Genomic DNA, 12,373 nt, shown 5'->3' with positions numbered 1-12,373 from the left:
GCTTAGCATTGTTTTTGCTATTCTGGGTCTTTTATTTTTCCATATGAATTTCATGATTGCTTTCTCTATTTCTACAAGAAATGCCGTTGGGATTTTGATTGGCATTGCATTAAACCTATAGAGAACTTTTGGTAATATCGCCATTTTGATGATGTTAGTTCTGCCTATCCATGAACAGGGTAAATTTTTCCATCTTCTAAGATCTTCTTCTATTTCTCTCTTTAGGGTTCTGTAGTTTTCATTGTATAAGTCTTTCACCTCTTTTGTTAGGTTGATTCCCAAGTATTTTATTTTTTTTGAAGATATTGTGAATGGAGTGGTTGTCCTCATTTCCATTTCAGAGGATTTGTCGCTGATATACAGGAATGCCTTTGATTTATGCGTGTTGATTTTATATCCTGCCACTTTGCTGAATTCATTTATTAGCTCTAATAGTTTCTTTGTAGAGCCTTTTGGGTCTGCTAGGTATAGAATCATGTCATCTGCAAATAGTGATAATTTAAGTTCTTCTTTTCCTATTTTGATGCCTTTAATTTCTTTCGTCTGTCTAATTGCTCTGGCCAGTTTTTCGAGAACTATGTTGAACAGAAGTGGTGAGAGAGGGCATCCCTGTCTTGTTCCAGATTTTAGAGGGAATGCCTTCAATTTTTCTCCATTCAGAATGATGCTAGCCTGAGGCTTAGCATAGATTGCTTTTACAATATTGAGGTATGTTCCTGTTATCCCTAGTTTTTCTAGAGTTTTGAACATAAAGGGATGCTGTACTTTGTCGAATGCTTTTTCCGCATCTATCGAGATGATCATATGGTTCTTATTTTTAAGTCTATTGATGTGGTGAATAACATTTATTGATTTCCTTATATTGAACCAGCCTTGCATCCCAGGGATGAATCCTACTTGATCATGGTGCACAATTTTTTTGATGTGCCTTTGTATCCGAGTGGCCAGAATTTTATTGAGGATTTTTGCATCTAGGTTCATTAGAGATATTGGTCTGTAGTTTTCTTTCTTTGAAGTGTCTTTGTCTGGTTTAGGTATCAGGGTGATGTTGGCCTCATAGAATGAATTTGGAAGTTCTCCCTCTTTTTCTATTTCCCGAAGTAGCTTGAAAAGTATTGGTATTAGTTCCTCTTTAAAGGTTTTGTAAAACTCTGCTGTATACCCATCCGGTCCTGGGCTTTTCTTAGTTGGTAGTCTTTTGATGGTTTCTTCTATTTCCTCAATTGATATTGGTCTGTTTAGGTTGTCTATATCCTCCTGACTCAATCTGGGCAGATCATATGACTTAAGAAATTTATCTATGCCTTCACTATCTTCTAATTTATTGGAGTATAAGGATTCAAAATAATTTTTGATTATCTTCTGTATTTCTGAAGTGTCTGTTGTGATATTGCCTCTTTCATCCCGTATGTTAGTGATTTGAGTTCTCTCTCTTCTTCTCTTCGCTAGCATGGCTAAGGGTCTGTCGATTTTGTTTATTTTTTCAAAGAACCAACTTTTAGTTTTGTCAATTTTTTCAATTGTTTCTTTTGTTTCCATTTCATTGATTTCAGCTCTGATTTTAATTATTTCTTGCCTTCTACTTCTTTTGCTGTTGTTTTGCTCTTCTTTTTCTAGGATTTTGAGATGAAGTATGAGATCATTTATTTGTTGGTTTTTTCTTTTTTTAAGGAATGAACTCCAAGCAATGAATTTTCCTCTTAGAACTGCTTTCAATGTGTCCCATAGATTCCGATATGTTGTGTCTGTGTTTTCATTATTCTCTAAGAATTTTTTAATTTCCTCCTTGACGTCTTCTATAACCCATTGATCATTCAGTAACCTATTGTTCATTCTCCAAGTGATATATTCTTTTTCCTTCCTTCTTTTATCGTTGATTTTCAGTTCCATTCCATTATGATCAGATAGGATGCATGGTATTATCTCTACTCCTTTGTATTGTCTAAGAGTTTCCCTGTGACATAATATATGATCTATTTTTGAGAAGGATCCATGTGCTGCTGAGAAAAAAGTGTAACTGTTTGATGTTGGGTGGTATATTCTATATATGTCAATTAAGTCTAGGTTATTAATTGTGTTATTGAGTTCTATAGTTTCCTTATTCAACTTTTGTTTGGAAGATCTGTCCAGTGGTGAGAGAGGTGTGTTGAAGTTTCCCATGATTATTGTATGGTGGTCTATTAGACTCTTGAACTTGAGAAGAGTTTGTTTGATGAACATAGCTGCACCATTGTTTGGGGCATATATATTTATGATTGTTATGTCTTGTTGGTGTATGGTTCCCTTGAGCAGTATGTAGTGTCCCTCTTTATCCCTTTTGATTAACTTTGGCTTAAAATCTATTTTATTTGATATGAGTATGGATACTCCTGCTTGTTTCCGAAGTCCATATGAGTGATATGATTTTTCCCAACCTTTCACCTTCAGCCTATGTATGTCTTTTCCTATCAAATGCGTCTCCTGTAGGCAGCATATTGTTGGGTCTTGTTTTGTGATCCATTCTACTAGCCTGTGTCTCTTGATTGGTGAGTTTAAGCCATTAACATTTAGGGTTATTATTGAGATATGGGTTGTTCTTCCAGCCATATTTGTTTATTTATGTTACTAAACATGGTTTGTTTTCCACTTTGATTATTTTCCCCCCTTTAGTGTCCTACCTCCCACTGTTGGTTTTCATTGTTATTTTCCATTTCCTCTTCCTGTAATGTTTTGCCAAGGATGTTTTGAAGAGATGGTTTTCTAGCTGCAAATTCTTTTAACTTTTGTTTATCGTGGAAGGTTTTAATTTCATCTTCCATCCTGAAGCTTAATTTCGCTGGAAACACAATTCTTGGTTGGAACCCATTTTCTTTCAGTGTTAAAGATGGTGTTTTATAATATGCCCCCGAACTAAGGCTTTGCCAGCAAAACTGAAGGGTGAACATAACTAAATGAGTTGGCTTGTGGCTCCTCTGTCATGTTTGTGAAACTCATGTTTAATCAGTGCTTCATTTAATGATGGTATATTTAATGAATGTTTTTAGTTAGATTATTATTTCAAACAAATAATGTTATTATCACTAATAACAATGATGTCCCCTAGCCCTATACCAGATAAGCTTTCAATGGTTCTTTTCCAGGTGATGAGGATGACACATACCACCCCATCTGGGGTTGTTAGGTTAAGCAAATAAAAATATAAGCTGCCGGGCTGGGGATGTGGCTCAAGTGGTAGCGCGCTCGTCTAGCGTTCGTGAGGCACTGGGTTCGATTCTCAGCACCACATAAATGTGAAATAAAGATACTGTGTCCACCTAAAAACTAAAGAAATAAATATTTAAAAAAATAAAAAATATTTAAGCTGCCCAGTTAAATATGAATAATGATATATAGTAGATAATGATTTTTACATACTTATATAGTAGATAATATATTTTTACATACTTATATGAAAAAAGTATTCATTGTTTGTCTGAAATTCAAATTAAACTGGGCATCCTGTGTTTCAAATGGCAACATGAGTCATATCCAAAATTTTTGTCCCTTCTCCCTCTCTGCCCCTCGCCCCTGCTCCAGACACTGGCAGGGGGATAATCAACGCCTTCTGTGCTCACAGAGCAGAACAAGGGGTACTCTAAGGGGCAGACAGATATATTCACTAGGGAGCATACCCTACCTTCTGAGAAAGCAGAAAATAATTTAAGTTTTCATAAAAAGCACACTGACCATTCTTCTAAATACAAGAGGCGTGTGTGTGTGGGGGGGAGGGGTCTGTCTGGCAAATTGGAAGCTATTGCCAGAAGCAAAATGGAAAGAAATGCTACTCAGAAATAGGTTACAAGGAGTGTTTTTTTTTTTTTCTTCCCTTTTCCATTCTACCCCAGCTCAGGAGATTAAGAACAGTTCTCCGGTGTGTGTAGACTGGAAAAAGTACCTTCCCCGGCCCCCAGACACTGAATTTCGATGGAATTACCAAATTCCAGCTAAAATTCCTGAGTCGCAGGATTTTAGCTTCCGATATGGATGCTACTCAAACCTGTCAGCTGCTTCTAAAGGTCTAGGTAAGTACACCTTTAGTTTTAAAAATAACTCCATAGATCCTGTAGATACCACGCAAGGCTTGCTCCCTGGCACACACGGAAGCCGATACCATGGCACAGGTCTTTGCACAAAGAGAGAAATTTATTGTAGATCAGTCAACAAGGGGGTGGGAGGAGGCCTACTTAGATCTGTCTCCCTAATGGCCCTTAGCAAAGGAATTGAAGGGACCCGGGGTGAGGAGTAAGAGGGCTGCCTGGGTGTAACGCGGAGTCTTTGTGGAGCAGTCTGCACCCTGCACACCAGGCCCGGTGTAACTTGTGGATGCTTTGTGATTGGGCCACTTCCTGTCTCTCCTTTATTCTGGTCCATCCTGCAACTGCCATCGGAGCCCCTGGGTTCTAATTGCCGTAGATGAGGCTGGGTTCCCTTTCTTCAGGTTTCACTGGTAGCAGACTTTGGGTTCCTCTTGGCTCTCGAGGTCTGAGAAACAGCATGCACAACAATTTTTAGAAATGGGCAGTTGCCGTTTTTTTGTAGCCCAGTTTCACTATCCCTTTGCTCCAAGATTCCTTGATGCAGCAGCCCCGGCAGCCAAATTTGATAATGGTCACAGGGAATGGCCATGATCCTGGCGGGCAGTCCGAACCTTGCTGGGTTCAGAGGGCACCCTCCTTCCCTCCAGCGTCTTCAGATTTGGCACTCATCTGCTTGAGTGTTCTTGGGCAATCCCGAAAGTGTTTAAAAGTTCCATGACCAAGTCCCCTCCAAGGTATTGGTTAAGAAGAAAACTTGGTGTCTTCTGAAAAAGAATTGGGACCAGATAGTCCCTGAGACAGAAGAATTGCAGAATGGAAGCCTAGCATCCTAGGGCTAAAGGGTAGTCCAGAAGTTACCTCATCTAGAGCCTCAGGGCACACGTGAATTGCCTGCACCCCATCCTCGCTGAGGGTTAACTCGCCCCTCCCCCATTCAGGGTAGTGCTCCATGTTCCAAGCCTTGCACTGTTCCCATGGCTGGAATATTCCTGCTAAACTTCTAGTCATTGATTCTGCTTCTTTTCATGGAGGTTAACTAGTAGCAGAAATCTATTATTCTGTAAAAAGGTCATTGTAAAACTTCTTGGTCTTCTTCTTTTCCAGTTAAAACATGTTCAGACCCTATAGACACTCATCTCAGGAAGGAGCATCAAAACCCCTCAATAGTTTGGTCCTTCCATTTGGCCAATGGCCCCTTTAATAGACTGGAAACAGTATTGAAAGTGTTTCCAAGGTTTACCAAAAACTTGAGAAAGTTGTAGGAATTGGATTTTTGTATCACGTCTTCATTTTAAAAACATGTTAGCTCCATAAGTATCAGAATCCACATTAGAATAACAATATTCATTATCAAATGTAAGTGCCTTGGGGTTGTCCGCACCTCTTACCTCTCCTGGTCTGAACAGACAGGACAGTGAGGGCTGGCTGTAAATATCAATGTTCTTCCAAACTGCTCATCCCAAGACTGATTCCCAGGCCCGGAAGGAGGTCTCTTAGTGCACCAACCCAGGTTTGCACAGGACATGTCCTGAAAGACAAAGGTGTTTCTAGGAAGGTGGTTGTTTATTAACCTGGTGGTGCCCACTGCCATCCCAACACACTGACCTGCATATGAGCTCACGTCAGAACAACTTCTTTTCTGAAAACAATGACCAGACTCGACATTCTGGCCATTGTGTCCCCCCATCCCTCCCTCTTCTAATGGCAACAGTCTGGAAGTCTCAGCAGCTTTGTGCAGCTCCTAGTTACTGGAGGAATCAGACTCACACAGCGCCTTAGTTTCCAGCGTCGTGAAGTATGCAAAGTGATGCAGAGTGACCTCCAATGGCAGTCAGGGTTGCCAGAGGCAGGTTCTAACAAGGGGGACAAGAGTTCTCTGCTTGGGTAACAGCCGCTGCGTCTGTCCTTCCCTTGTGTTTCTGTAGTCCCCTCCGTGCTACACAGCTACATGAGGACCCAAGAACGTACAAAGAAGCAGACCACTTACCAAAGTGACTATGGGAAGGACCACCTGGACTTCTTAATGATCTTGAACTCCATCACGCCCTGGCAAATCAGTAATTACCTTAAGACTGTTTCTGACAAAGGTAAGATGGAGTCTAAAGTTTCCCATTTCATTTACAGATCGTAGCACATTGCTTTATACTAAAATAGCAATTGTCCCCATTTCTAGCCATAAAAAATTGCTTTAAAAAAATCCCCAAGTGTAGAGTAAACCTCAACCTATTGAAAACTTTTTCCCTAAGAAGAGGCCCCAGTGACTTCATTCCCACTTATTAAAAAGGAGGTAGAGCTTTTCACTAATTCCCAACCCATTTTGCCTGCAGTTGAATTATTCCAGAATGGCTTCTCTTTTTTCTTCCAGCTAATTGATTTCTCTAGTGGATGACTGTATTATCTCATGTTTTGTTTATTTTTCCCCCACTATTTCCAATTTGGTGGCACATTTTTGTGACAGCTGTTGACAGTACCTGAGAACCTCCATTATTCACACCTGCCAAAGAGAGCCATTCCATTTTCAGGATGGCGTCGTTCCTCCTCTTCATAACGCTTACCCATACCCAGGCTGAGCGGGGGTGGGGTGGAGATGGATTTGGGAACATCGCAGGGGTAACTGGTTGTCCGACTGAGTGTGTATAAAATATGAACTTGGGGACTGAAGGAGTGTGAGGAAGCAGAGCTCTTCCCATAGCTCCCTCTGTGAGGGGTCACAGACCCCGTTTAAATACATGCCCCAAGACGGATGGAGATATATATATATATATATATATATATATATATATATATATATATATATATATATATATATATTTTTTTTTTTATATGAACTAGTGTATCAGGCCCATTAGAAAAGTTAGAGTTGAGGAAGTTAAAAACAAATATAAATAGAGGTTCTGCTATTTTCCCCGGCACCCAAAGGGTCATCTCCTGCACCCATATTTGTGCCCAAGGGCATGTGGCGTCATCAGCTCTTTCATGCTCCGTGACCAGGCCTAAGGTCGGGACTTCCCCCAGCTCCTCTGCAGCCCTCCAGCTGCTCTGTCACCACCTGCTTCTCTTGGGTTCCCAGTTGTCCCCAGACAGACACATGATTCTTCTGAAGTTTGCACTGAAACCCTTTGTTTCTGGATTTTCCTGCTCCAAACAAGATTGAAAGGGAGGGGTATGTGCATGTGTGCATGCCTGTGTGTGTGCGCACACGCGTGTGTCTAGGTTGGGGAGAAAAAGCAGGTATTTTCCTACTCTTAAAAGTGCTTGAATGGTAGGTTTCAGGGAAACCCGAAAAGCAGATGTTTTGCCTCATACTGAGGCAGAAGTGGATATTTTCAGGTGGGATCCTGACGCCCCGAGCTGCTTTCTCACTCTTTGCTCAGCTTTGTGGCAGACATGTAAAACCATCCTCTGTACTTTACAAAGAGCTCATTCCACTTCCAGGAGGCACATCTGTGGGAGCCTACAGCAGGACTGTTTCTGTCTTTCCCTAAGCAGATGCTTCCTTCTGCCCAGGGACTGGCCAGAGAGTTGCAGCCACCACTTCTGCCATAGTGGCTGCTGGGCACCTTGGTTTCCTCTCTGTGTCGTATGCAGCCTGAGCCTTGGTGATGTCCCCTAAGGGTGGAACCTCTGCTCAGCCTGCATCTTCATCCTTCAAGGTGCCTGGGTTGCCTGGGGGCAGCACTGGGGACAGGTACCTGAAAGCTCATGGCCCAGCATTCAGCTATTTTTGTGCTGACGTGGGCAGACGGAGGAGCTGCTTCCTGTGGGTTTCTCATCTCTCTTCACTTTAGAATGGCTCACTCATGCGTGCTGGCTGGGCTAGACACTGACTAGCAAGTAGGAGGCTTCCTTTGCATCATGCCCCAAACCTCTTGTCATTTTCTAATGTCAGGGGTGACACGGATGCTTTTCAGCTGGTGAAGATCTCAGAGGTGCTTTTTTTTTTCCTTCTTCTTTTTTTGATGGTACTGAGTGAGTAAGCAGAGAATAAAACACCTGGCAGATGTGGCAGGCTCAGTTATTATCAGCTCAGTTTGAATCATTTTACTGGATTACCCTTCGTGGGTCGTAGGCCTGATGGAATAGGAGCCCAGAACAGGAATATTTTGAGAGAGAGACAAAGGGTGGAAAGACCAACCTTCACCTTCAGTAAAGGCCTGAGACAGGGTGGAGAATGGTCTGGAGAGAAGGAAAGGTGAGGACAGATAGGGAAGACTCCAGGAAGATGAAAGATACTGGGGAAGGAGACAGGAGGAGAAAGTAGCTAAGGGGAACCTTCTATTCCCCATTAACTCTGTTGCCACATTTGGTACAAGTTGAGCATCCTTCATCCAAACATCTGAAATCCAAAGCTTTGTGAGCACGGAGGTGATGCACAGGTGGAAAACTCCACACCTGGCTTCATGAGATGGATTGCACTTAAAACCCAGGTGCACCAAAAATATTGTATAAAATTACCTGTGGGCCATGTGGATAAGGTGTATAGGAAGCACAAGTGAATTTCATGTTTAGACTCAGGTCCCATCCCCAAGATATTTCATTGTATTTATACAAATACATTCTAAAATTTTTTAAAAATCAGAATTATGAAACACATCTGGTCTTAAGCATTTTTGATAAGGGATCCTCCACAGTTCATTTGTGACTTGAAGAGATGGGATTAGATCTGTTTAGTGACCAGTCTGTTTTCCAAATTGTTTTAATCCCTAGGTCTGATTCAGACCACCCAAAACCTTATTACTCTCTTTGGGTGTCTGTTATCCATTGGTAAAGATTCTGTAATTTACCCATTTTTTTCCACTTAAAAGATAAAAATATCTGGGGCTGGAGATATAGCTCAGTTGGTAGAGTACTTGGTGCTTGCCTCACATGCACAAGGCCCTGGGTTCAATCCCCAGCACCGCCAAAATTTTTTTCTTTTAAAGATAAATTTTCTGAAGTCTGGTTTTCTATGAAATTTTTAAGCTACTACTCCTTCCCCATCTTTTTTTTCCAACCAAACTCCTGTGAATAGGGCTGTCAAGAAGGTATTTCTTTGTAGTATTAATTATAACGAGGTGACCAGCAACCCCAGCAGGGTAGGTTCTTACTCAGGAGGTATGAGCTGCCTGGGAAAATAAAAGGTCTGAAATAATCAGTAAGAAATAAAAACAAAGCCAGAAATTAGATATAAAAAGGGGAGCATCTGATGGGTCTTCCAGTCCTGATGGGAGCTAGGACTGAATAACTGAAGAAGGCCCCAATTCTTTAGTTAAGTGGGGAGTACATCAAAGGCAGGGATAAAGTTTCAGCGGGAGGAGTCTTGGTTCCGTGCTTGCTTCTTGGTATGGTGGGGGTCCTTCAGTAAACAGGTTGAATGGCATTTTGGCAAGTCATACCCATCTCTCCATCTCTGGGAGTCTGTGTGGCTCTAATGGGTCAGTATCATCTCCATAGCTAAGCTAGAACTTAAATGGTGAGCTAGAACAGGGTACCACATGGGTCGGGCGTTCTCAAGCCAGTGGATTCTGACTGGGAGTTCCCAAAACCAGGCTTCCCTGCCTAATGGTTTCAACATCACTCAGTTTATGCATGGGTCATGGATGACTTCCAGTAATTAAGAATGCACTTGTTGGGCTGAGGATGTAGCTCAGTGGTAGAGCACATGTGGGACTTTAATCTCCAGTGCTATCCAAAATACATTTATTTAATCACTCAACAAACTTTATTAATTGAAGACCTATAATGTTCATTTGATACAAAGATAAATGATGAGTGAAAAATAAACCCTCTTATTGGGAAGCTTGTTGCCCGGTGTGAGAGACAGACATGTAGTTTTAATGTTGTAGGCTGTAGGCTGTAAGCAAGGGATCTTTGGTTATATGGGAAGCCCATGTGGGGTACTCTTAACCCTGACAGTGCACAGGGGTTCAGGAAATGAGGAAAAGCCACTCAGAAGAGATGAATCTAGATGCACAATGAGAAGAGGCAAGGCCCTTTCTAGCAAAGGGAATAGCATTGATAAAACCATGTAGACACGAACCCGCATCTGTACATAATAAACATGGGTAGCCCTTGAGTTACAATTGGCAGTCTTTGGGGGTAGTTGTCAACTTAAGTTGACATTATATTTTACACAATCTCATCCTTTTCACTAATGCATGCCATACTTGATTCATCTTGTATGCATATCTTTGGTAATGGAAAGAGGGAATTTTTTCTTTTGCTTATTTTAAAATAAAATCTTTACTATAAAGTTTAAAACTAGAGACAGTGCTTAAACTGAAAAGAATTGATGATAGCAGTTGTGGATGACATGGAGCAATCATGGAGCAATCAGAACTCCCAGACTTTGGGGGAATATCAAACAGTATAATCACTTTGGAAACAGATCAGGCAGTGTTGAACATATGACTCTTTCATGACTCAAAAATTCCTCTTCTGGATATTTACCTTAGAGAAAAGAAAGCACAGGTCCTCAAAAAGACTCATATGAAAATGTTTATAACCCCTTTATTCTCAGTACCCCCAAACTGGATACGACTCAAATCCCCATCAGCAGGAAAATGGATAGATCAATTATGACATATTAACATAGTGAGAATAAAAAGGAACAAATTACTGATGTATACAACAAAATACATGAGCCATAAAAACATGCCGAATGAAAGAAGCCAGACACAAAACACCACCTATATGATTTCACTGATGGGAAGGTCTACAACAGGCAAATCTTGTCTTTGATTAAAAGAAATCATAACAGCAGCAGTCTTGAGTGGGAAGAAACAGGGAGGATCTTCTGGGATGGTGGGATAGTTGAAATTTTCATGTGGGTGTGGCATATAAGTGTGTAAATATCAGTTGATCCAACTGTACATGGAAGATCAGTGCATTACTTTTTATAGAAAGGGAACCTCAATGGAAAAGTACAGGCATCAAAAAAGTATGGGTAAGGGTAGAAGCTGTTCAAAATTAAACATGAGACTGCAAAGACAAATAAATGCAAATATAGTTGGAGAGAAAACACATGCATATGTGTGCATGCACGTGCGCACGTGCGCGCACACACACACACACACACACACACACACACACATCTAGGGATCTAGGGTCTCCCGCTGGCTTTTGTGACATTGAGCAGGATGATGTAAACATTGAGCTTAACACGTTATCCCTTGCACTCTTCTTCTTTTTGGCTTTGGCTGCACACATGACAATTTCTAGAAGTGAACCAAATTTTACAGCTCCACTCTGTATTGCTGACAAGACATGAAATTAAAATTAGGGAATCACAGATGTTCAGAACCATACAAGACTCCTCCATTTCATAGATGAGGAAGTGGGAGCCAGGGAGCTTGAAGGACATTCCCAGGGTTCAACAGTCATCTCTCAAGAATAACAAAACACACCGGCTTTGGTGGATAGAAAAACAGGCTAGCTTCTGTGAAACTTTAGGTGTAAGTCTCAGTTGTTTATCACCAATGTTCATTACCGGACAGCCAGGATAAAGGGTAGGGCTGTTAGAGGTCTTTGATGGGCCAGGCATCACCTAGGTGCCTCACACACATCCTTAATCCATCCCTACGGGAGGGTAAGGTAAGTACTGTGGGCTGTATTCCAAGATGAGGGGGAATGGAGAAGGGGAGAGGTTAGTGGCTTGTTAACACTGGCCAGCACAGCACTGAGACTTACTTCTGTTCCATTCTAAAATCTTTCTAATACCTTGAATATTAAATTTACTCTTCTTAACAATTATGCATCTGTACTTCTTTAGGTATTAGACATAATTATCCTTTGATTCTTTTGATTTGCCATCAAATTTGTAAATCTAGTACGATTATCAGATATTCGCCTCCTTCCTAGAATTTTTCTATTTAGCATTTAAATACTTGCATGAAATTTTCATCCAGATTTTCTTCTTCGTGATTTTTCAGACAGAGAAATTCTTGATCACTTTATCCATTCTCACTGTGGTATCAAGAAAGAAATGAAAGAGGGAAATTGCTCAGTGAAGAAAACCAGAAAATCAGTGGAAGCAATGGGGCCTACCTAGAAAAATCAAGAAAAAATGGATACATATTACTCCAAATGCATTGTGATGGTTTTGAGCCTGTGGATTTGTTTTGTTTTTTAATAATAAAGTCATTTAAGGCTTCAAATTTCCCTCTGCACATAGCTTTGGCTATATCTGATAGATTTTGATATAATGTCTTGTCTTTTCCCTTTGGATCTTAATTTTTTGTTTTCAATTTTGATTTCCTCTTTGAACCACGATTTGTGTGGAACAGATTTATTAACTTCCCAATAACTAGAAGATTTTAAAAAATATTCTGATTGTTGAT

General features: G+C 40.8%; 1 protein-coding gene across 1 annotated transcript in view; it reads left to right on the top strand.

The window, feature by feature from the left end:
* Tex26 (testis expressed 26) overlaps nucleotides 1-12,084 on the top strand; it is a 36,634-nt gene extending 24,550 nt beyond the window's left edge. Inside the window, exons 5-7 of the mRNA XM_071611760.1 lie at nucleotides 3,864-4,040; nucleotides 5,981-6,142; nucleotides 11,966-12,084. Coding sequence (XP_071467861.1) covers nucleotides 3,864-4,040; nucleotides 5,981-6,142; nucleotides 11,966-12,084 — 458 coding nt within the window. The remainder of the gene's footprint in view (nucleotides 1-3,863; nucleotides 4,041-5,980; nucleotides 6,143-11,965) is intronic.
* Nucleotides 12,085-12,373: the final 289 nt, after the last annotated feature.

The sequence above is a fragment of the Marmota flaviventris genome, chromosome 4 (genome assembly GCF_047511675.1).
Source record: "Marmota flaviventris isolate mMarFla1 chromosome 4, mMarFla1.hap1, whole genome shotgun sequence".
NCBI classification, from domain to species: Eukaryota; Metazoa; Chordata; class Mammalia; order Rodentia; family Sciuridae; genus Marmota; species Marmota flaviventris.
Note: the sequence above shows the minus strand (reverse complement) of the source record. Positions and strands in the feature narration are given on the sequence as shown.